The following is a 26098-nucleotide window of genomic DNA, read 5'->3' as shown; positions in this document are numbered from 1 at the left end:
ACTGAACCTTGTAGGTCTACTAGAGTAAGATCCACACCAGAGTGGTATGGTAATCCTATTCTGGAAGTCATGTTACTTGACCATGATGAACCTACGAACTATGAGGAAGCGATGATGAGCCCAGATTCCGCAAAATGGCTAGAGGCCATGAAATCTGAGATGGGATCCATGTATGAAAACAAAGTATGGAGTTTGGTTGACTTGCCCGATGATCGGCAAGCCATTGAGAATAAATGGATCTTTAAGAAAAAGACTGACGCTGATGGTAATGTAACTGTCTATAAAGCTCGACTTGTTGCGAAAGGTTTTCGACAAGTTCAAGGGGTTGACTACGATGAGACTTTCTCACCCGTAGCAATGCTTAAGTCTGTCCGAATCATGTTAGCTATTGCTGCATTTCATGATTATGAAATTTGGCAAATGGATGTCAAAACTGCATTCTTGAATGGATTTCTGGAAGAAGAGTTGTATATGATGCAACCAGAAGGTTTTGTTGATCCAAAAGGTGCTAACAAAGTGTGCAAGCTCCAGCGATCCATTTATGGACTGGTGCAAGCATCTCGGAGTTGGAATAAACGTTTTGATAGTGTGATCAAAGCATATGGTTTTATACAGACTTTTGGAGAAGCCTGTATTTACAAGAAAGTGAGTGGGAGCTCTGTAGCATTTCTGATTTTATATGTAGATGACATATTATTAATTGGAAATGATATAGAATTTCTGGATAGCATAAAGGGATACTTTAATAAAAGTTTTTCAATGAAAGACCTCGGTGAAGCTGCTTATATATTGGGCATCAAGATCTATAGAGATAGATCAAGACGCTTAATAGGACTTTCACAAAGCACATACCTTGACAAAATTTTGAAAAAGTTCAAAATGGATCAGGCAAAGAAAGGTTTCTTGCCTGTGCTACAAGGTGTGAAGTTGAGTCAAACTCAATGCTCGACCATAGAAGAAGATAGAGAGAAAATGAAAGATGTTCCCTATGCTTCAGCCATAGGCTCTATCATGTATGCAATGTTGTGTGCCAGACCTGACGTATGCTTAGCAATAAGCTTGGCAGGAAGGTACCAAAGTAATCCAGGAGTGGATCACTAGACAGCGGTCAAGAACATCCTGAAATACCTGAAAAGGACTAAGGATATGTTTCTCGTATATGGAGGTGACAAAGAGCTAGTCATAAATGGTTGCGTTGATGCAAGCTTTGACACTGATCCGGACCATTCTAAATCGCAAACCGGATACATGTTTTTATTAAACGGTGGAGTTGTAAGTTGGTGCAGTTCTAAACAAAGCGTCGTGGCGGGATCTACATGTGAAGCGGAGTACATAGCTGCTTCTGAAGCAGCAAATGAAGGAGTCTGGATGAAGGAGTTCATTACCGATCTAGGTGTCATACCTAGTGCATCGGGACCAATGAAGATCTTCTGTGATAATACTGGTGCAATTGCTTTGGCAAAGGAATCCAGATTTCACAAGAGGACCAAGCACATCAAGAGACGCTTCAATTCCATTCGGGACCAAGTCCAAGTGGGAGACATAGAGATTTGCAAAATACATACGGATCTGAATGTTGCAGACCCGTTGACTAAGACTCTCTCACGAGCAAAACATGATCAACACCAAGACTCCATGGGTGTTAGAATCATTACTATGTAATCTAGATTATTGACTCTAGTGCAAGTGGGAGACTGAAGGAATTATGCCCTAGAGGCAATAATAAAGTTATTATTTATTTCCTCATATCATGATAAATGTTTATTATTCATGCTAGAATTGTATTAACCGGAAACATGATACATGTGTGAATACATAGACAAACATATAGTCACTAGTATGCCTCTACTTGACTAGCTCATTAATCAAAGATGGTTATGTTTCCTAACCATAGACATGTGTTGTCATTTGATTAAAGGGATCACATCATTAGAAGAATGATGTGATTGACATGACCCATTTCGTTAGCCTAGCACTTGATCGTTTAGTATGCTGCTATTGCTTTCTTCATGACTTATACATGTTCCTGTAACTATGAGAAATATGCAACTCCCGTTTACCGGAGGAACACTTTGGGTACTACCAAACGTCACAACGTAACTGGGTGATTATAAAGGAGTACTACAGGTGTCTCCAAAGGTACATGTTGAGTTGGCGTATTTCGAGATTAGGTTTTGTCACTCCGATTGTTGGAGAGGTATCTCTGGGCCCTCTCGGTAATGCACATCATTATAAGCCTTATAAGCAATGTGACCAAATGAGTTGGTTACGGGATGATGCATTACGGAACGAGTAAAGAGACTTGCCGGTAACGAGTTTGAACTGGGTATTGGATACCGACGATCAAATCTCGGGCAAGTAACATACCGATGACAAAGGGAACAACGTATGGTGTTATGCGGTTTGACCGATAAAGATCTTCGTAGAATATGTAGGAACCAGTATGGGCATCCAGGTCCCGCTATTGGTTATTGACCGAGAATGGTTCTAGGTCATGTCTACATAGTTCTCGAACCCGTAGGGTCCGCACGCTTAACGTTACGATGACAGTTTTATTATGAGTTTACAAGTTTTGATGTACCAAAGTTTTTTCGGAGTCCCGGATATGATCACGGACATGACGAGGAGTCCCGAAATGGTCGAGACATAAAGATTGATATATTTGACGACTATATTCGGACACCGGAAGTGTTCTGGGTGATTTCGGAGAAAATCTGAGTGCCGGAGGGTTACCGGAACCCCCCCGGAGAGTTAATGGGCCACATGGGCCTTGGTGGGAAGAAAGAGGGGCGGCCAGGAAGGGCCGCGCGCCCCCTCTCCCTCTGGTCCGAATTGGACTAGGAGGGGGGGCGGCGCCCCCCTCTTTCCTTCCCCTCCTCTCCCCCTTCCTTCCCCTCCTAGTAGGAGTAGGAAAGGAGGAGTCCTACTCCTACTAGGAGGAGGACTCCTCCTCCTGGCGCGCCCAACAAGGGTCGGCCAGCCTCCCCCCTCCCTCCTTTATATACGGGGGCAGGGGGCACCCCATAGACACACAAGTTGATCTACGGATCGTTCCTTAGCCGTGTGCGGTGCCCCCCTCCACCATATTCCACCTCGGTCATATCGTCGCGGAGTTTAGGCGAAGCCCTGCGCCGGTAGAGCATCATCATCATCACCATGCCGTCGTGCTGACGGAACTCATCCCCGAAGCTTTGCTGGATCGGAGCCCGGGGATCGTCATCGAGCTGAACGTGTGCTGAACTCGGAGGTGCCGTACGTTCGGTGCTTGGATCGGTCGGATCATGAAGACGTACGACTACATCAACCGCGTTGTCATAACGCTTCCGCTTACGGTCTACGAGGGTACGTGGACAACACTCTCCCCTCTCGTTGCTATGCCATCACCATGATCTTGCGTGTACGTAGGAATTTTTTTGAAATTACTACGTTCCCCAACAACGCTGCCATGTCGCACTGATGTTGCATACATGTGTAGACGAACCGTATGTGCACCTAGAGACAAGTTTAGGCACCAACTTCACGAATTTTACAACATTATAGGTACCAAATTGGTCATCATGTACAACTTGTTGTACCACTGCGGCATTTCCCTCAATTAAATTGTATGCACAAAAGTTTTGTACATGTTGTATCCTATGGCCCACAATCTGAACATCTCTGATCGTACAGGCGTTGGATGGCAATTTACTGTATGTATAGCAATCTTCAGTTTTGCTAAAGCACATCTAGATGTGCCATAAGTATTGCACATTTAAGTCCTACATCATTGATCTTACATTGAGATTTCTGTGGATATTTTTTTCTTTTTTCTTTTTCTCTTTATGCTTTATGCTTGACTCACTCACTTAGAGCAACTTCAATGGGGCGACCCATTTTATCCGCCTGCGTCCATTTGAGGCGCGGACAAAAGTGGAGGCCCAACGCGGCGACCCAAACGCAAATCGCGTCCGCCTGGCGTCCGTACGGACACATTTTTGGCCCAAAATTGCGCCGGGAATGCGTCGGCGCGGACACGAAGCGGACGCGCCGCGCGTCTCCACGTGTAGGCCACCCAACCACCACCGATCATCTTATTTATGACGACCACCGACAGCGGGCCCACTTGTCAGCCTCAGGAAGCGTCCTTTTTTAAGCACGTGTGCGGCGGGGGATCGGCCTCATCCACTTCTTCCGTCCACATCTGGCCCCCCACCACTCCCTTGCTTCCTCGCCGGCAACAGGAAACCCTAGGCCGCTATGGGCATCTTCGGCAACAATGGCAAGGGCAAGGGCAATGGCACCCCCGCCGCCTCGTCCTCCCGTGCTCTCCTCCCCCTCCACCGCCGGCGCGTTCCTGAACGCTGGCGCCTGCACATCCCAGTGCACCAAGCGCGGTGGCACTGGGAGTACAGGCAGCCCCTCCCCTATCCCAACGTGACGCTGCCGCACCATTGGCACTTGGATCCCCAGCGAATCCTGGTGCCGGCGGTTCCGCGGAGTCAGCGGGCGCATGACGATGAAGTGCGCCGGCGCCGCGCGCAGCTCACGCCGGAGCGGCGTCGGCTGCCCGAGTACGCCGCAGACTCTCCCAACTGGGAGGCTTGGTTCGCCCTCGAACACGAGGAGCAACGGCGCTCGAGTGTCGACGTCGTCCCACCGTCGTTCCCACTGCCGCCCCCGCAGGTACAGCCAGAAGACGAGGAGGCGGAGGCGGAGTACCAGGCCGCCCCCGAGGAGGCCCTGCAGCAGGCGCTGGAGGCTAGCCGTCTTGAGGAGGACGCGTGCTTGGATGGGCTGGAGCAAGCCATCGCCCTGTCGGCGGCAGGGGACTCCGTCCACTCCCCGCTGTTCGTGCCGCCACCGCCACCCTCGCCGCCCATCCAGCCCAAGCCGGAGCCGAAGCCGACGCAAAAGCGCTCCCCGCCTCCACCCACTTGGCCGGAGGAGGCCTACTCGTGGACGGGCCAGTACCGCGAGTGGATGAGCGCGCCCCCCGTCCACTTCGCCGCGACGCCGGAGCAGGAGGCCGCCCTCCTCGAGCGCTGGAAGGCGCACTGGCTCCGCGAGGAGCAGGCCGACAGCGAGAAGCAGATGCGCTACGAGGCCATGCTCCAGCGCAATGCGGAGGCGCTCCGGCTCGAGGAGGAGGAGCGCGCGTGGCTAGCCGCAATGCCGTGCCCTGGCAGACGCCGAAGGAGGCTGCCCTAGCAGCATACCAGGCGGCGTTCGGGTGGGTAGGCCCTGCTCCCGCCTTCATCGACCTCACCAGCGATGGCGATGGCGGCGTTGACGCCAAGGGCAAGGGCAAGGCCGACGACGTCTAAGGCAGCATGCGGGGCGGCAGAAGGCAGTCGCCGACTTTTTTAATGTTTTAGTTAATGTTTAATTATGGTTAAGTAGACTTTGACCAGTGTTTGACCGGCCACTTATGTTTAATTATGTTTATTTTAAGTTTATTTCGTGGAATCATTTTTTTTCATGCCCGCACATTTGGATCTGCCCTTCGTTGGATGGCCAAACCGATCCATTTTAGAATGCGGACGCATATGTTCGCCTGACCGATCCGAACGGACGAAAAGCAAATAAAAACTGTGTCCGTTTGCATCGGTTCGTTGAAGTAGAGTACATCTAGATGTACATCTAGATGTGCTCTAGACACGACACACCCTAGCATCTTTCTACCGGAAATTGCGACCGGAGTGGAGTTAAAAACATTGGTCTCAACTGTGAAGGCGTGGTTGACCATGAAACTGAGGCGACAGACATCCATTCCCGACAACTGCATGCATGCAGGCCACGCCTCCTACGATTTAGGCCGAGACGCCATGTCCCCGCACATGCACCGACATTGCCGTCGTACCGCTCGCCGGGGCTTCTCCCCGCTTAAGTAACTCGCCACCTCCCTCTTTGACGCATTCCCCCTCCTCCGCCACGCAGCATCGACCAACCGGAGGGGCCGAGCTTAATTAGCCGCAAGTACCCACCACCACCACCCTTTGCTCCCTTTTCGCGCGCAAATTAAGCTAGGCCGTCGCCGCCGTCGTTTCCGCCGCCGGCTGGCCGGGCAAGATGCCGGGGGCCGTGATCGTGCATCACCACAACAGGTACAAGACGTACCCCGGCGAGGTCACCGGCTTCGTCTTCTACTCCTGCCTCGTCGCCTCAGTCGGCGGCTGCATCTTCGGCTACGACATCGGCATGGCCGGTAATGAATCCGTCGCCGCCCTGTGCATGCACGCGTAATTGTGTGTGGGTGTTGGTTTCCTGGCTCTGACTCTGTTTTCTGCGCTGGCGGCGCTGCGGATGACTGCAGCCAGTTTGACGTCGACGGAGTCGTTCCTGCTCTTGTTCTTCCCGGACATCTACCAGCAGCAGAGGGATCAGGTGATCACCAACCAGTACTGCAAGTTCGACAGCCAGGAGCTGTCCCTCTTCGGTTCCTCCCTCTTCCTGTCCGCGGCGACGGCGTCCCTCTTCGCGAGCCCCATGGCCCGCGCCTTCGGCAGGAAGTGGACGCTCTTCTACGCCGCCGTCGCCTACATCATCGGCGCCTGCATGGGCGGCATAGCCACCACCTTCACCATGCTCATCACCGGCCGCTTGCTCCTCGGCGTCGGGGTCGGCCTCTGCATCCACGCCTCGCCTCTCTACCTCTCGGAGATGGCACCGGCGCAGCAGCGCGGGATGCTCAACATCCTCTTCCAGCTGATGATCACCATCGGGATCCTGTCGGCGAGCCTGACCAACTACTGGACGTCCAGGTTCCTCGGCGGGTGGGGCTGGCGGGTCGGGCTGGGGATGGGCGCCGTCCCGGGGTCCGTCATCGCGCTGGGCTCCCTCGCCATCCCAGACACCCCCATCTCCCTGCTGTCGCGGGGCGAGACCGAGCTCGCCCGCGCGACGCTGTCCCAGATCAGGGGCATCGGCCCCGACGACGTGCGGCAGGAGTTCGACGACCTCGCCGCCGCGTGCGAGGAGAGCAAGGCGGTGGCGAACCCGTGGTGGGAGCTGCTCTTCACCGGCAAGTACAAGCCGCAGCTGACGTTCGCGCTGGGCGTGCCCTTCTTCCAGCAGCTGACGGGCATCAACGTGATCATGTTCTACGCGCCGGTGCTGTTCAAGACGGTGGGGTTCCGGAACGACGCGTCGCTGATGTCGTCCGTCATCACGGGGCTGGTGAACGTGTTCTCCACCTTCGTGGCCGTGGTGACCGCGGACAGGGTGGGGCGGCGGGCGCTGTTCCTGCAGGGCGGGACGCAGATGATCATCTCGCAGATCCTGGTGGGCACCTTCATCGGGCTCCAGTTCGGGCTGAGCGGGACGGGGGCCATCTCGGAGCAGTACGCCATGTGCATCGTGCTGTTCGTGTGCGTGTACGTGGCCGGCTTCGCCTGGTCATGGGGGCCCATGGGGTGGCTCATCCCCAGCGAGGTGTACCCGCTGGCGGTGCGGTCGCAGGCGCAGAGCATCACGGTGGCCGTCAACATGTGCTTCACGGCCTTCATCGGCCAGGTGTTCCTCACGCTGCTGTGCCACCTGAGGTTCGGCCTCTTCTACTTCTTCGGCGCATGGCTGCTTCTCATGACCATCTTCATCGCCGTGCTGCTGCCGGAGACCAAGTGCGTGCCGCTCGAGGAGGTGTCGCACGTCTTCAGGAAGCACTGGTTCTGGAGGAAGTACGTGGTCGACACCAGCGCCGAAGCGCGCGGGGCCGAGATGAGGAAGAGGATAGCGCTAGAGATGAGCTGATCCACATCCGTCTGGAGCCATGCATGCATGGAGATGGAGGTATACATCGGTAGGCAGATCAGAATCAGATCGGTGCAGGCTGAGTCGCGCTTCATGATTACCCAGCTGACAAGACGTACATAGCTAGAGTGCAGAAATTGATTACGCATGCTCATCGGCCGACCAGCAAGCTAAATTAGTTGATGTTAATCCTGGTGTTGTAGAATTGATCTTAGCATACACTCATCTTGTAATTTTTTCCCTTTGTTTCATGTCAAACTTGTCAATGAAGTATTACAAACAAAAAAAAAATCACAATCTCACTACATGGTCGCTACTGCATGATCAATTGCTCAGTAACCATAGTAGGTTCTACCTTTCAGATGAACGTGTTGCATGGTCTGATACATGCATGGATGCCGATGACTTCTGTTTTCAGTTTTTGCATCACGTGCATGTAGTTTTTTTAACACATTACAGACGCAAACACTCATATATACGTGCATACAATCACCCATATGAACACACATGAGAAACTGAGCTTTCATATCATCTTGAGATTTTACGAAGTAGCCGTAGGCACCTCGTAGTCGACGGGGACGTCTCCTTCCACTGAACATGTACCACTGAAAATCCTGAAATAAATCCAGGATAAATCCGAACACCAGAATGTGAAACCTGATGGGCTGGTGAGACAACTGTCCTTCTAACCATCCAACCACATGTTGGTTCACATCACAAGCATGTAGTTGATGAACATGTATGCATGGATGGGTCTCATGTGCATGTCCTGAATGAATTGATAGGACTATAGGACTATATGCATGTCGCATACATATGAAAAAGATGGACAATTAAAATCGTCGCATTCTTATAACCCTTAAAGAAGAAAAAATAGAATTAAGTGCAACCCTTTAAGAAGAAAAATGAATAAATTACATAGAAATTATGCATTTTTATAATATGCAAGTATTAGCATATAATAAGAAAAATTTCGCAAAAACGAAGTTTCCTAAGAAGGAATGGATCAGTGGCATTGGTATTATTCTTAAAAAGAAAGAAAATGAAATAAAAATTAAAATGAAACCAAAATAATGAAGTTTCTAAGAAAGAATGAATTGACGACATTGATATTTTAAGAAAAAGAAAATAAAACAAACATTGACAAAATTTGCTTACCATTTCACAAAATTTGCACTTTTTTATAATATGCAGGAAGAAACATATATTAGTGAAATTTTTGCAAAAGAATGTTTTCTAAGAATGAATAAATTAGTGGCATTGATATTACCCTTAAAGGTGCATGGAAATAAAATAGAAGCAAAAGCAAAATCAAAATATTTTTTTTCTCTGGAAGAACAAATTTGTGGCACTGACATTACCCTAAAAAAGAAATGAAAGGACTAAAACAATATAATATAATGAAGTTTTCTATGAAAGAATGAATTAGTGACATTAGTATCACCCTTTAATAAGACAGAAGATGAAATAAAAATGAAAACAAAATCAAAAACATTATAAAATAGAATGAATTAGTGGCAATATTATTGCCCTTTAAGAAGAAAAAAATTAAAGCAAAGCATGACAATATTTGCATACAGTTTACACAGAAATTGCGATTTTTATAATATGCTAGGATAAACCTACAATAATGAAATATTTTTAAGAAGGAATGAATTAGTGGCATTGGTATTACACTTAAAGATGAAATGAAATAAAATAAAAATAAAATTGGAATAAAAATAGTTGATTTTCTAAGGAAGAATGATTTTTTCGCACTGATATCACCCTTTAAGAAGATAGAAGTTAAGATAAAAACAAAAAAAACATAAATAAGGAATTTTTATAAGGATGAATGAATTAGCAGCATGGTATTACCTTTTAAAAAGAAAGAGAATGAAATAAAAACTAAAACAAAACCAAAATAATGAAGGTTCTGTGAAAGAACAAATTGGTGTCAATAGTGTTGCCCTTTAAGAACATAATAAAAACCAAACAATGACAAAATTTGCATACAATTTACACAGAAATTGCACTTTTTTATAATAACAAGAATAAACACATAATAATGTAAGTTTTACAAGAAGGAATGAATTAGTGACATTGGTATTACCTGTACAGATGAAATAAAATAATAAAGAATAAAACCAAAAGAAAAATCAAAATCAATATATAATAATTTTCCTAAATGATAAGTGTCACACGTGTGGCATGAAGCAACATGGTCCAAACATCCCCACTACCATCCATTTTGACACATCAAACAGATGAGATCAGTGAAATCTTTTTTGTTTTCGGACTTCAAAATATTTCATCTCTTAAATAAAAAATCTGATTAAAAGTCCGTTTTCATCATAAAATCCATCTTGAAGAGATCTTCAAAACTAGATCACATATTGATATGTTTTGACGAAATTCTTTTTTTGGGGGGGGGGGCAAAAGTTGCCATGATGTTACATTGAAGTTGCCATAGTGTTTACACTAAAGTTGTCATGATATGTTTCATCAATTTTTCTTCTTCTAGATTTAAAGCTACCATTGTATTTCAACTAGTTTTCACGGCAAATTTTATTAATTAACCATGGCATTTTTTAGTAATTAACCACAACAGATTTAATTCATGGATCATGGTAATCATTTATTATGTAAAATTTAGTTTATAGATCATAGCAATTTTAGTATTTTGACCATGGCGATTCTAGTATTTTGATCATGTAATTCTTTTTGTATGAACCATGACAAATTTTTGTGCATGTATCATGGAAAATTTAAGTAATTCTCAATGTCAATTTTAGTTTCTAGTTCATGGCAAATTTTAGTCATTGCCTATTCATTTTTAAAGTACTTTGATGACGAATTCCTTTTAATTATGAAGCATGTCAAAATTATTTCATGGATCATGGCAATTAGTAATTCTCCATGGCAAGTTTAGTCTCTTAATTCCCTTTTTTATAACATGTCAAAATTTACTTTAAACGTAGAAGAAAAACTTGTTGAAACATATCATGGCAACTTCAGTGTAAACACCATGGTAATTTATGTGTAATAGACATGGTAACTTTTGGCGCCAAAAAATATCATCGAACCATATTGATATGGGCTCTAGTTTTGAAGTCCTCGTCGCGATGGATTTAATGGTGAAAACGGATTTTCAATCGGATTTTTCATTTAAGAGGTAAAACATTTTAAAGTTTGGAAAACCCAAAATATTTCGGTGACATCATCTATTTTTTCCCTGTTTGCATGCATGTGTGAAAGAAGCAAAAAGACTGACGTGTCACAATGGATCGCTAGAAGGGCGTTTGGCCTGACCTCCTTCAGCCCACACGTGTAGGCGGAATTACTTCGTACCACAGGTGTGGCACTTATCAGGGTCCATACTTTTTCTAAGGAAGAATGAATTTGTGGCATTGATATTACCCTTTAAAAAATAAAATGAAAAAAATACTAAATTAAAATCAAAGTAATATTTTTTTCTAAGGAAGAATGGATTAGTCGCATTGGTATTACCCTTTCACAAGAAGCAAAATAAAATAAATCTAAAACAAACAATGACATAATTTTCACATGATATACACAAAAAAATGTTTCCTAAAAACGAAATATCTAGTGGCATTAATATTACCCTTAAAGAAAAAAATAAACTAAAATAAAAACAAAAACAAGATCAAGACAATGATGTTTTATTAGGAAGAATGAAATAGTGGCATTGGTATCATCCTCTAAGAAGAAATAAAATGTAAAAAAACTTGCACACAAATTTGCATTGAAATTGCACTCTTCGGTATGCAAAAGGATAATCATATAATATTTTAATTTTTGCAAATACCATATAGTATTTGACTATTTGTATGACAGTCACCCAACATTTCGAAAATAACCAAAAAATAATTATAATAACCAACTAATCAAGAAAAATAAAAAATAAAACCACATTATAACAGAAAAAACAAAGGGAGAGAGGTGGACCGGGTCATCAGATGGGCTACATAGAGCTTGTTGGGTCGCACAGGTTAATGTGCCATCTTGTTAAGGAATTTACATACCCAAAATAAGGGGCCAGTCAAAAGTTTCTGGCCCAAAACAAGACACATCACATAGGAGAAAAAAAGGAGCACAAATCTTAAAGTATCAATTAACGGTCAGAAAAATTGGCTGATCCAAATTTAGTTTTCACGTAGCTTACATCTGTCTAAAGTGCACCCAACGACATATCAACATAGAGGCAATGCATATTCTTCAGGTTTTTAAAGAACCTTGTAGCTAGATCAATCTTCTTATACAAACCATCCATGTTGACACATTGATTTTTGTGCTTCACACAGAAAGAAATTAATCTCTTGAATAAAATCTTTTTGTGCACTATCATCTGACAAGTTCTACAACTCCTATTTTGTGATTTCAGGGAGACCAATGGCATCTATGATGTCTTCATTCCTCTTTGTAATGCTTTGTTTAAGTCATATGTCATGCCAAATATGGTCACCATCAATTTTGCCATGCAAACAAACTCAAATGAAGTTAACATAGTTTGTGCTGCTATCTGAAATGCCTCACAGGGAGCCTAGTATTTAAACTAAGGCATAACCTAATGGTGGAAAAGGGCTGATGCCTTGGCACCCACCCAGGTTCAAGGCGTGCTACTTGCAATTTGGATTTGTTGCACCAGCTATACTATAGGGGCCTCTCTCACAGTCTTTTCGTCAAAAAATTATGCATATAGAAATACATGTATAATATATTTCATGGAAAATTTCATAACAGTATATTTTTATGTGGGGCATATAAGAAAAAAAATACAAATACATATGTGAAGTTTTCTAAGAAAAATATGAATTACCCTAACGAAGAAAGAAAATAAAAAATAAATGAACGAAAAATACTTCACACAATTTGCATTGAAATTGTGCATTTTTATAATATGTAAGAATAAGCATACAATAGTGCAGTTTCCACACTCTAATATAATTTACACATATATTGCATATTACATATATAAAAATTTACGCACATAACCAATATGCGCACATACATATAAAGAGAAAAGAAAAACTAACTCAAAAAAGGGGGAAAGGAAAAAAACAGAATCAAGCACACATGAAAACATGAAAAAGTGTTGCATGCACAAATATAGGAGAAAATTCAACAAGAGAAGAAATCGGCCAAGCATCACTAAACCAAGACCTAATAAAATATGATATTCTAAGGTAGAATCAATTAGGATTACTAGTATAACCCTGTTAGAGTCATGCACATAAATAGATGAAAATACTATGGTCAAATACAATAATAAAAATATGATATTCTAAGGTAGAATCAATTAGGATTACTGGTAAAATCATGTTAGAATCATGCACATAAATAGATAAAAATACTATGGTCAAACAATTAACTAAACAACAAGAAAAATGAAAGGAAGTGAAAAATTAGCACACATAAGAAGAAGAAAACTAACAAAAATGGACAATTATAAACGTGTGCCTACTTTTTTCTGGTTCAGTCCAATTGCTAACCACCATCTGATCGAGTTCCAAAGGCTCAGCTGCCTTTCTTCTCGCCATATGCTAAAAAAATAAAAATCAAAATCAAAACCAAAAATGAAGTTTCCCGAGGAAGAATGAATTAGGGGCATCAGTATCACGCTTAAAGAAGAAATAGAATAATAATAATAATTAAGAGTACTAGTATTACAAAAAATTAAAACAAAAAATGAAGTTTTCTAAGAAATAATAAACTATTGGTATTACCCTTAACAGATGAAAAATTAAAACAAATGAAGGAAAATATTTACACACAATTTGTAAGGAGATTGCACATTTTTCTAATATCCGAGAATAAGTATATAATTGTACAATTTCCAAACTCTTATATAATTTAGACACACATTTTAAATTACTCACATGTATAATAATTTACACATGTACCCAACATGCTCAAATACACATTTTTTTTAGAAAAGGGGGGCCTCCCCGGCCTCTGCATCAGAACGATGCATACGGCCATAAATATAAGTAAAAAGGTTTAACAGAGTCTAAAAGTTTGAAAATGTAAATAGAGGGAAGCTCACAGAGAGCCTCGATGCAAACATAACAAAGGCCATAAAGCCACAACCGGCTGGCAGAAAAAAGATAGGAAAACTAATCGCCTATCCTATTACACGTCCGCCATCCAAACCGGTTGAAGATATCTCGCGCAACCATCTCCCACCGGACAGATCCAGTAACCAAACGCTCCCTGGCCGCCATCGGAGTGAGTAAGGACCACAAACGGATCAGCGCCATAGCACGGAATAAAACCTGCAAAAAATGAATAGTTGTTGTTCTGTTAAAAGCCAAATCATTCCTGCAGTTCCAAATTGCCCATAACAACGCACATACTCCAACACGAATGTGTCCAGCGGTTTCGGACTCTATCCCAGCCCGCCACGTTCCAAACAACGAACCTACCGAGTCCGGTGGAGTAATGTTAAAGGCAATTTGCACCGTGCGCCATAAGACTCTCGCCAATGGGCACTCGAAGAAGAGGTGCTTAATGGTCTCGTCCCGATCACAGAAGCTACACCTAGTAGAGCCTGTCCAATTGCGCTTAACCAAGTTGTCCTTTGTTTAAATGACTTGTTTATGTACAAACCACATAAACACTTTAATCTTCAAAGGAACTTTAACTTTCCAAACATGTTTGGAACTAGGAATGACGCTAGAGTTAATGACATCGATATACATCGACTTAACCGTAAACACTCCAGACCCAGTAAGTTTCCAACACAATTGATCGGGCTGATGAGCTAACTGAACCTCCATCAGTCTAGTCACCAGATGAAGCCAAGCTTCCCACCTATCACCAATAAGCACCCTCCGAAACTGGATATTAAGGGGAACAGACTGCATAATCGTTGCAACCAGCGCGTCACGTCGTTGAACAATACGATACAGGGACGGATACTGTAACGCCAATGGTGTATCACCAAGCCACGTATCCTCCCAGAAATGGGTATTGTTACCATTACCGATGACAAACTTTGTTCTATTAAAGAAGGCGGCCTTAACTCTCATAATCCCCTTCCAAAACGGCGAGTCCGTTTGTCTCACGGTCACCTGTGACAAAGTCTTGGACTGCAGATACTTGTTACGAAGAATCTGTGCCCACATTGCGTCTGGCTCAACAGATAACTTATACAGCCACTTACTGAGAAGGCATCTGTTCTTGACCTCAAGATTCTCAACACCCAGACCCCATTGGTCCTTTGGTCGACAGATTACATCCCATTTGGCAAGTCTGTACTTTCTCTTAAGATCATCACTCTGCCAAAAAAATCTTGATCGGTAAAAGTCCAGCCTTTTCCGAACCCCAACTGGCACTTGGAAGAATGATAGAAGGAACATCGGCATACTCGTGAGCACCGAATTGATAAGAATCAGCCGGCCTCCATAAGACATGAGTTTGCCCTTCCAGCAACTGAGTTTTTTCTCAAACCGATCCTCGATGTAGTTCCACTCTCTATTTGTTAGCCTACGATGGTGAATGGGTATACCTAGGTACGTGAAAGGTAAAGCCCCTAACTCACAATCAAACAATTTCCTATAAGCCTCTTGTTCCTCCTTGGCTCTACCAAAGCAGAACAACTCGCTTTTGTGAAAGTTAATCTTTAATCCGGACAATTGTTCAAATAAGCATAACACTAGCTTCATATTTCTCTCTTTTACCAAGTCATGCTCCATAAAGATGATTGTATCATCAGCGTACTGCAGAATGGAGACACCCCCGTTAACCAGATGAGGCACCAAGCCACCCACCTGACCGGCCTCCTTTGCCCTTCCTATAAGAATTGCCAACATGTCCGCCACAATGTTGAACAAAACAGGAGACATCGGATCACCTTGCCTCAGGCCTTTGTGTGTCTGAAATAATGACCTATATTGTCATTCACTTTAATTCCAACACTACCTTTTTGCGTGAAGGATTCTACCTGGCGTCACCAAGCTTCATCGAATCCCTTCATACGCAAGGCCTGTTGAAGGAAGGGCCATTCGACTTTGTCATACGCTTTCTCGAAATCCACTTTGAAAATAACCCCGTCCAGCTTTTTCGTGTGGATCTCATGGAGCGTTTCATGAAGGACCACAACCCCTTCAAGGATGTTCCTGTCCGGCATGAAAGCAGTTTGGGTAGTGATGAAGTCATGTACCTAGGGTAGGGTCATGGACCTATCTAGGATACCCTACCCAAGGACATCCTTAGAAGAAGCTACCTTCCAGTCGACCAAGAGAGACTTCACTCGACGAACTCAAGGACACTCGACGATGAAGATAGCCACTGGACCATGAAGCTAACCACTCGACGACCAGGAGACCTAAAGTCACTCAGCACGCAACGGTCTGTCATTAAGTAGATTTAATAGTCTTCATGGTCCTTTATGAGGGCGTTACTAGTAACCCCCTGTCTTAATGTACTTAAACCCTGCATAACTGAGGGCCGGAGGGGTCTGGCGAACTCTATATAAGCCACCCCCCTCCTCAGTGTAAAGGGTTGGCACCCCTGTAACTCATATACACAGAAACCAGTCGACCGCCTTCGGGCTCCGAGACGTAGGGCTATTACTTCCTCCAAGAAGGGCCTGAACTCGTAAAACACTCGTGTGTACAACTACTCCATAGCTAGGATCTTTCCTCTCCATACCTACCCCCATTCTACTATCAGACTTAGAACCACGACAGTTGGCGCCCACCGTGGGGCAAGTGTCTTAGCGACTTTTTGGAGAAGTTGCAATGTGTCTGATTGCCTTCATCATGGTTTCTGGCGGAGCTCTGGTCGAGGGCCACGAGATCCGTCTCGGTGCGCTCGCTTTCATCGCCGACGACTCCGCTTGGCTCCAGGAGGCACCACTCGACATCGACGCGCTCCTCGTCCGTGGGGCGACGCACTTTCGGGCGTGTGTCCGCGGCGTCCTGCTGTGGTAGCCGTCGACCCCATACCGGTCGACTCTTGTGCCGTCCTCCCTCCCTGTCTCCCGCCAGCGCAAGCGCTCTGGTCGGTCGAGGCTTCAGCGATGGGTGAGACACGCAGTGGCTCGCCAATCGGCCACCACCCAAGTCGCGGCAATTGAGCCCGACGAATCTCTCTACGGCCTGTTCGATCTGTCGACTGGCTCCGTAGAGACTGCATCCGAGTGCGATAGCAGTGAACTAGCGGCAGAGGTCCTGATGGTCAACGGGCCTCGTAGCCCTCCCGGTTTCTCCCGCGTCAACGGGATGGACGATGGAGGCGACCCCGCTCAGGCCCACGAAGAATATCAGCCCGAGCCACTCACTTCTCAGCAAAGAGAAGATCTTTATCGCCGAAACATGGATGCCCTACATACCCATCGCAGGAGAAACTCCTGAGGCTCGTGCCTTGGAAGAGGCGCGTTTGGCCAACTTGGCTGAACGCACTCGACTGGAGAACCTCCAGCGAGAACTCGACGAGCGTGCGCGTCAACGAGTACCTGACTCCAGCCGACGTCAGCTCTTTCCGCAACCGACTCAGGTATATCGAACCCCGATTCAGAATTTGGCAGCTGCAGCCCGTATAGCGGAGTCAATTCAGCCCTCTCAGTCGAAGGCTGGAAGAGGCTTGATGCAGATCAGGGATTTGCTCCGGGCGGCAAGAGATCAGAATTCAGTTGTGTCACAGTCGCGCAACATGATTCACAGTCGATCCGTCGCTGCGAATACTGTTCAGTCGGCTCACAGCCCAAGGTCACCTCCGAGACGCATGGGACGTGAAGGCCGGCGGGACCACTATGATGGCCGATTTGATCGTGATGATAGGCGTCGAGTGCCCACTCCTCCCCCGAGAAGTGGGTCTAACGCCCATCGGCAGCAAGATGAGAGGCGCCAGCTCAGTGTTGGGTGGAGAGCTCCGGTCGACCCCAGAGAACCAGGCTTTGATGCGAGATCCATCATCGTACAAGGTTTGGTCGATCGGAACAGAGCTCATAGAGGTGGCCATGACAGAGATGCGCCCACTGGCAGCCGAGTCCATGTTTCAGGTCTAGAATGCTTTAGCAGAGCCATCAGAGCCGCAGTGATACCCCCCAACTTCAGGTTGGCGACTGGAGTGAGTAAGTTCACCGGAGAGTCCAAGCCTGAAACTTGGCTTGAAGACTACCGAGTGGCGGTACAGATTGGTGGTGGTAATGATGAGGTGGCCATGAAGCATTTGCCACTCATGCTAGAGGGTTCGGCCAGGGTGTGGTTGAATCAGTTAGCTCCTAGCAGCATTTACACCTGGGAAGATCTTTCCCGAGTGTTCGTCAGGACGTTCGAAGGAACTTGCAAGCGACCGGCCGGATTGACAGAGCTGCAAGTCTGCGTACAAAAGTCGAGTGAAACATTGAGAGATTACATCCAAAGATGGATCACTTTGCATCATACCGTGGAGAATGTGTCGGACCATCAAGCGGTCTGCGCCTTCAAGGATGGTGTCAAGAACAGAGAGTTGAGCCTAAAGTTTGGTCGAACCGGAGATATGACCCTGAGTCGAATGATGGAGATTGCCACCAAATACGCTAACGGTGAAGAAGAGGACAGTCTTCGGAGTGGCAAGTATAAACCGAGTCAATCGGAAAAGGGAAACTCCAGTCGGAAACAGAAGTGGAAGGCCGAGCCAGTTGCTCCTGGAGAGGCTCTGGCCGTGACTCAGGGCAAATTCAAAGGCAAGCCCAATGATCTTGGAACCCCAAGAAGGTAAAAGATAAAGAAGGAAATGACGTGATGAATCTACCGTGTCACATCCACACGAAGAAAGACAAAGAGGGTAACTTCATCTACCCAAAAAAATACCACTCGCCAGTGCCGGCTCTTAATCCAGCAGTTTCAAGGGAAACAGCCCAAGGACAAAGAGAAGGAGTCGGACAAGGCTGAGGACAAGGAGGACAGTGATGGAGGGTACCCTCATGTCAATTCCACCCTGATGATTTTTGCTGATGTAGAGAGCAAAAGTCGACTGAAAGTGATCAACCGAGAGGTAAATATGGTCGCCCCGGCGACACCAAGCTATTTGAAATGGTCGCAAACTCCCATTACGTTCGACCAGTCCGATCACCCTAGTCACATTGCCACCCCTGGGAGGCAAGCGCTGGTGGTAGACCCAGTCGTCGAAGGCACTCGACTGACGAAGGTATTGATGGATGGCGGCAGTGGGTTGAATATACTGTATGCAGAGAGGCTCAAGGGAATGGGCATTCCGATGTCCAGGCTCAGCTCCAGCAACATGAGTTTTCACGGAGTCATTCCTGGAAATAAGGCTGAGTCACTCGGTCAAATAGCTCTGGATGTAGTGTTCGGCGACTCGAAGCATTTCCGCAAAGAGAAGCTGACATTTGAAGTCGTGGATTTCCAGAGCACTTACCACGCTATTTTGGGAAGGCAAGCCTATGCCCGCTTCATGGCTCGACCATGTTATGTGTATCTCAAATTAAAGATGCCTGGCCCCAAAGGAGTGATCACTATCACTGGCAGCCGGAAGAAGGCAGAAGAGTGTTTCCAGAAAGGCTCGAAGATTGCGGATGCCCAGATAACAGTGGTAGAGCTGGAAGGATACAAGAAAAATGCAGATCCGAGTGATTTGCTGCGGGCCAAGAAGCCCGCCACAGAGTCAGCGTTCCAGTCGTCAGGGGAGACGAAGCTAGTTCATATCCACCCGACTGACCCCAACGCAGCTCCGACCCATATTTTCACAACACTCGACTCTAAATAGAAAGAAGCGCTCATCCAGTTCCTCTATGAGAACTGGGACATCTTTGCATGGAAGCCAACTGACATGTCGGGTGTTCCCAGGGGGCTGGCTGAGCATCACCTTAGAGTCGACTCAAAAGCGAAACGTGTTAAAGAACATCTTCGACGGTCCGCCGTTCAGAAGAAAAAAGCCATTGGCGAGGAGGTGGCCCGACTCCTTGCAGCAGAGTTTATCCGAGAGATATACCACTCCGAGTGGCTCGCCAATGTCGTCATGGTTCCCAAGTAGGACAACTCACTTCGCATGTGCATTGATTTCAAACATATCAATCGGGCCTGCCCAAAAGATCATTTTCCTCTCCCTTGCATCGACCAAATTGTCGACTCGACTGCGGGATGCGAGAGATTGTCTTTTTTAGACGCCTATTCTGGGTATCATCAGATCCGTCTGTATGGACCTAACGAAATCAAAATAGCTTTCATCACTCCATTCGGGTGCTTCTGCTATATCACCATGTCATTCGGTCTCAAGAATGCCGGAGCCACGCTCATGAGAATGATTCAAAAGTGTTTACTCACTCAAATCAGTCGGAATGTGGAAGCGTACATGGATGATATCATGGTCAAGTCACGAAAGGGTTCCGACCTATTGACTAACCTAGCTGAAACATTTGCCAATCTCAGGAGATATGATATCAAGCTCAATCCATCACGTGCACATTCGGAGTGCCTGGCGGAAAGTTACTAGGTTTTCTCGTTTCAGAACGAGGAATCGATGCTAACCCAGAAAAAGTTGGCACCATACTCCGAATGAGACGCCCTGTGCGTGTGCACGATGTCCAGAAGCTTACTGGATGCTTGGCCGCGTTAAGTCGATTCATCTCTCGCCTCGGTGAAAAGGCGTTGCCTCTTTACCGACTGATGAAGAAGGCAGACAAGTTCGAGTGGACTCCAGAAGCTGATGCAGCATTTGCCAAGCTAAAAGCTCTGCTCTCCACCCAACCGGTGCTTGCTGCTCCAATCAGCAAAGAGCCTCTGTTGCTTTACATTGCAGCCACAGGACAGGTCGTCAGTGTAGTACTTACGGTCGAGCGGGAAGAGGAAGGTAAAACCTTCAAAGTTCAGCGCCCAATGTATTATCTCTCTGAAGTTTTGACCCCATCGAAGCAACGATATCCTCATTATCAGAAGCTCGTATATGGGATCTACATGACCATGAAGAAGGTTGCTCATTATTTCTCTGATCATGACATTACAATCGTCAGCAACACTCCATTGTCAGAGTCTGCACAACAGAGATGCAACTGGTCGAGTGGCTAAATGGGCGATTGAACTCCTTCCCCTTGATATCAAATTTGAGGCAAAGAAAGCCATTAAGTCCCAGGCTATAGCAGATTTCCTTGCCGAGTGGGTTGAACAACAGCAGCCGACTCAAGTTCACTTGGAGCATTGGACCATGTTCTTTGATGGCTCTAAGATGTTAAATGGTTCTGGTGCTGGGGTAGTTTTGGTTTCTCCCCGAGGAGGTAAGCTCAGATATGTGCTCCAGATCCACTTTGATTCCTCCAACAATGAAGCTGAATATGAAGCACTTTTGTATGGGTTGCGCATGGCCATTTCACTCGGCGTCCGTCGCCTTATGGTTTATGGCGACTCAGATTTGGTGGTCAATCAGGTGATGAAGGAGTGGGACATTAGAAGCCCAGCCCTGACTGGATACTGCAATGCAGTGAGGAAGCTCGAAAAGAATTTCGAAGGGTTAGAGCTCCACCATATACCCCGACTGAAAAATCAAGCGGCTGATGATTTGGCAAAGATAGGATCCAAGAGAGAAGCCATCCCCAGTGATGTGTTCTTGGAGCATATCCATACTCCATCAGTCATAGAAGATCCTTTTACCGACGAAGCCCCGCAACCTAAGAGTGTTACGGATCCGACTGAGGTTGAAGTTCTAGCAGTGGTCGACCTGGTCATGGAAGTTTTGGTGATCACTCCCGATTGGACAGTACCGTATATCGCGTATATCTTGAGGAAAGAGCTCCCGGAGGATGAAGAAGAGGATCGACAGATCGTTCGTCGATCTAAAGCCTTTACTGTGATAAGGGGCAGCTGTACAGAGAAAGCGCGACTGGAGTTAGTCAGAAAGGCATAACAGTGGAGGAAGGTCGAATAATCCTTGATGACATCCACTCGGGGACCTGTGGCCATCATGCGTCTTCCCGGACCATTGTGGCCAAAGCATACCGAGCCGGATTTTATTGGCCAAGAGTAAATGACATGGCAAAGGAGATAGTCGACAAGTGTGAGGGATGTCAATTTTACTCCAATATGTCACACAAGCCTACCACAGCTTTAAAGACCATACCACTTGTTTGGCCCTTTGCTGTATGGGGGTTCGATATGGTCGGCCCTTTGAGAACTGGCAGAAGCGGTTTCACCCATGTGCTGGTAGCAGTCGACAAGTTCACCAAGTCGATTGAGGCCAAACCCATCAAGAACCTCGATGCCGGTACTGCTGTCAGCTTTATCAGAGAATTAGTGTTCAGATATGGAGTCCCGCACAGCATCATCACTGACAATGGGTCAAACTTCGATTCCGAAGAATTCAGAGCTTTCTGCATGTCTCAAGGCACACGAGTCGACTATGCTTCAGTCGCCCATCCACAGTCGAATGGACAGGCAGAACGAGCCAACGGCTTGATTCTCAAAGGGTTGAAACCCCGTTTGATGTGTGACCTCAAGCATGCGGCTGGTGCATGGGTCGACGAACTTCCCTCGGTGCTTTGGGGGTTAAGGACCATGCCCAACCGGTCGACTGGAAGAACTCCGTTCTTCTTGGTCTACGGAGCTGAAGCAGTCTTGCCGAGTGACCTTCTCCACAATGCTCCTCGAGTCGAGCTCTACACCGAAGCTGAAGCAGAACAAGCACGGCAGGATGCAGTCGACCTCTTAGAGGAAGAAAGGGAGATGGCCCTGATTCGATCGACCATTTATCAACAAGACTTACATTGCTTCCACGCCAAAAACGTGAAGAGTCGAGCCTTCCAGGAAGGAGATCTGGTTCTCCGAGTGGATCAGCAGAAACCACACAAGCTTGCTCCTTCTTGGGAAGGTCCCTTCATCGTCACCAAGGTTCTCCACAATGGAGCATACCGTTTCTACAATGTCGAGCATCAGATCGACGAGCCCCGAGCTTGGAACGCGGAGCTTCTCCGCCCCTTTTACACTTAAGTATTCACTCGGATGAGTTGTAATAAAAGTACTTCTGTAGTTTATTTATCAAAGACAAGAAATTTATAGTTTTCCCAGTAATTGTTATTACTTTTGTCCACATAAAGCAATCCCCCAGTGGGTGGCTTGGCTGCGAATCTGATTCGCCTAAGTCTGTAAAAAAAATCCTAACCGAGTGGTGAGCCAGCCTCCCACTCGAAGGCTTAGCTGCGAAATCCGTTTCGCCTAAGTTAAACAAAATCCTACCGAGTGGTAAGCTAGCCTTCCACTCGGAGGCTTAGCTGCAGTCCAAGTACTGGCCTAAGTTTTTGAAAATCCTACCGAGTGGAAAGCCAGCCTTCCACTCGGAGGCTTAGCTGCAGTCCAAGTACTCACCTAAGTTTTTGAAAATCCTACCGAGTGGAGAGCGAACCTTCCACTCGGAGGCTTAGCTGCAGTCCAAGTACTCGCCTAAGTTAAAAAAAATCCTACCGAGTGGTAAGCCAGCCTTCCACTCAGAGGCTTAGCTGCAGTCCAAGTACTCGCCTAAGTTAAACAAAATCCTACCGAGTGGTAAGCCAGCCTTCCATTCGGAGGCTTAGCTGCAGCATTGCGCTCGCCTAAGTACAAATACAACATGCGCTCTGCGAGGAGGACGAGGTACAGGTCGACTGCTACCTCCTTCTCTAGAGGTACGCCTTGAAAATCCTACCGAGTGGAGAGCAAACCTCCCACTCGGGGGCTTAGCTGCAGCCCAGTGCTCGCCTATGTTTTTGAAAATCCTACCGAGTGGAGAGCAAACCTCCCACTCGGGGGCTTAGCTGCAGCCCAGTGCTCGCCTAAGTTTTTGAATATCCTACCGAGTGGAGAGCAAACCTCCCACTCGAGGGCTTAGCTACAGCCCAGTGCTCACCTAAGTTTTTGAAAATCCTACCAAGTGGAGAGCAAACCTCCCACTCGGGGGCTTAGCTGCAGCCCAGTGCTCGCCTAAGTTTTTGAAAATCCTACCGAGTGGAGAGCAAACCTCCGACTAGGGGGCTTAGCTACAGCCCAGTGCTCGCCTAAGTTTTTGAAAATCCTACCAAGTGGAGAGCAGACCTCTCACTCGGGGGCTTAGCTGCAGCCCAGTGCTCGCCTAAGTGTATCGAGGAACAAGTCGATTGCAATGAGCACCTCGCTTTAGCCTGCAAAAGACACCTCAAACCAAATGCAAGCATATTCAACGTCTAATCCAAGTTCGGATAACACCTAACGGAACCGAAAGTGCTCAGGCGCTAAGCCTGTTAAGGTTTGTCGGTTACAAAACTCACTCGGCATACCGAGGCAAATTTAAAGTATCAAGCTCAGAAGTTTTTTACCCCTCCCGTGGAGGGCTGGAAGGTGCAACAAACTCATCCAGGTCGATTCCATCTGCAATCCGAGTGGCAGCGGCGATGAAGGTCTCCATGAAAGATCCGAAATCATGCTTCTTGGTGTTAGCCACCCTAAGGGCCACCAGCTTGTCCTCTCGTGCATCCTTGCAGTGAACTCGGACCAGAGACAGAGCAACATCCGCGCCACACCTGGCAGAAGACTTCTTCCACTCCTGCACTCGACTTGGGACCTCGTTCAGTCGAGTCATTAGAGACTCGAGGTTGTTCTGGAGCGTCTCTCTTGGCCAAAGTGTTGTGTTGATGCGAGAAGTTGCGACCTTCAGCCTTGCGAGATAGTCGACGACAGCAGCAACGTGAGATTCAAGCCGGAGCACATTCATGGCGACTTCATCTTTCACGGGAGAGTTGATGGGATCCAGGTTTATTTCCAGTCGACCAGTCTCCTCTTCAAAGTTCTGGCAAAATTCTGCAAGCACAACCACCGAGTCAAGACAACAGTCGGAGATCACAGTTAAAATGTCTGTTTGATACAAAAGATTACCTTCAAGCATGAGGAATAGCTTCTTGGCGAGTCCACCCAGATAAGCCTCCAGATCGTTCTTCTTTCCCACCAACTCCAGGGCAATCTTGTCACTTTTCAGTCGACTGACCTCCTTGTTGGCAGCATCAAGAGCAGCCTTCAGATTGGTGTTTTCTTCTTCAAGCTTGGTGACTGAAGCCAGCTTCTCATCTGCGAGCTTGGTCTTCTCTAAAGCCGCTTTCTGCAACTCAGCCAAGTCAAGGTCTTTCTTCTTCAGGGCATCCCTCACTTTGTTTGCAAAGTTACAGTGAGATCAGATTCTGAAACAAACGAGAGGCAAAGGCAGTCGTCGGAGGCCTCACCAAACATACCTTTAGCTTCCTCCTTCGCCTTCATTAGGTTCTCTTGGGTCAGTTTCAGATCAAGCTCGAGCTGGATGTGTTTGTTCTCCAACTCAGTATAACGAGCCGCAAGGTCGCAGGATTTCTACGAAGAACCAATCGACAGATGTCAAAGACAATTCACTTCCGAGTGACTAAGGAAAAATCATAGCGTTTCTAAGACTACGGCCGAATACGAACATTCGACCACAGTCTCGAGGACTACACCCAGTGGGTGCACTCAGCGTGCCCCACTAGTTTCATCAGTTAGAGTCGACCAGTCGACCAACAACAGCAAAAAAAAATGGGAGGTGTTCTTCAGACTATAGTCGGCTGCCAGCAGTCGACCACAGTCTCGGGGACTATGAATCTATTCGACCTAGTCGAGTAAGGAAAAAACTTAAGACATAAAGACTATGGTCGACTGCCAGCAGTCCACCATAGCCTTGGGGACTACACCCAGTGGGTGCACTCAGCGTGCCCCCACTAACTCGGAATTTCAATCGACACACCCAGTGGGTGTAGGACAAACTCTAGGAATATCAGAAAGAAGAGTTTTCAGATATCATATCCTAACAAAACAGGCAGTGACCGACTGACCTGAACATTACTCTGAAGAGCTGAACTAGCGTCATAGGCTGCTTGGCTGGCTTCTCGAATTGCCTTCACTTGCTCCATCATGACCCCCGCTTGGCGTATTGCTTCTCTGGCAGCACTAGCTTGGTCTTCTGGGACGTGGTAGGTTGAGAAAAGCGAGGGTTGAGCAGCACTCGACGATGAAGGACGAGCACTCGTCAACGGCACCGCAAAGGTTATGGTAGGTCGAGTGACATTGTCTCCCTCCACAACCAATGTCTCGGGTGCTGGCACGTCCTGAGTCGCCTTGCCAGCAGACGCTTTCTTGTTCCTTCTCTGCCTTGGTGGTTCCTCGTCGTTGTCATCGGGAAGGTCGATAACGACGTTAGATGAAGCTGCAGAAAAAGAATCAAAATTAGAGATAAGAAGCCAATCGACTGAAGACGGAACTACAAGAGTCATACCAGGTTTCGAAGTAACAACATCCTCCATCTCCTGATCTTCAGCTCTGGCCGAGGTATCAGAAGTAGCAGCACTTCAGTTCCAGAAGTCAGTCGATTAGCTCATGAGTCGACCAAGAATAAGTTCATGTGGAACAGACAAACTCAAGCTACGCCA

General features: G+C 46.7%; 1 protein-coding gene across 1 annotated transcript; it reads left to right on the top strand.

Annotated features, from left to right (window-relative positions):
* Positions 1 to 5911: 5911 nt before the first annotated feature.
* On the top strand, positions 5912 to 7970 carry LOC123133886 (sugar transport protein MST5-like). The gene is made up of 2 exons (XM_044553274.1): positions 5912 to 6184; positions 6293 to 7970. Exons 1-2 carry the CDS (start codon positions 6049 to 6051, stop codon positions 7726 to 7728), a joined length of 1572 nt encoding a protein of 523 aa, XP_044409209.1. The 5' UTR covers positions 5912 to 6048; the 3' UTR covers positions 7729 to 7970.
* The last annotated feature ends 18128 nt before the right edge of the window (positions 7971 to 26098 follow it).

Source organism: Triticum aestivum, chromosome 6B (genome assembly GCF_018294505.1).
Source record: "Triticum aestivum cultivar Chinese Spring chromosome 6B, IWGSC CS RefSeq v2.1, whole genome shotgun sequence".
Classification (NCBI taxonomy): Eukaryota; Viridiplantae; Streptophyta; class Magnoliopsida; order Poales; family Poaceae; genus Triticum; species Triticum aestivum.
Note: the sequence above shows the minus strand (reverse complement) of the source record. Positions and strands in the feature narration are given on the sequence as shown.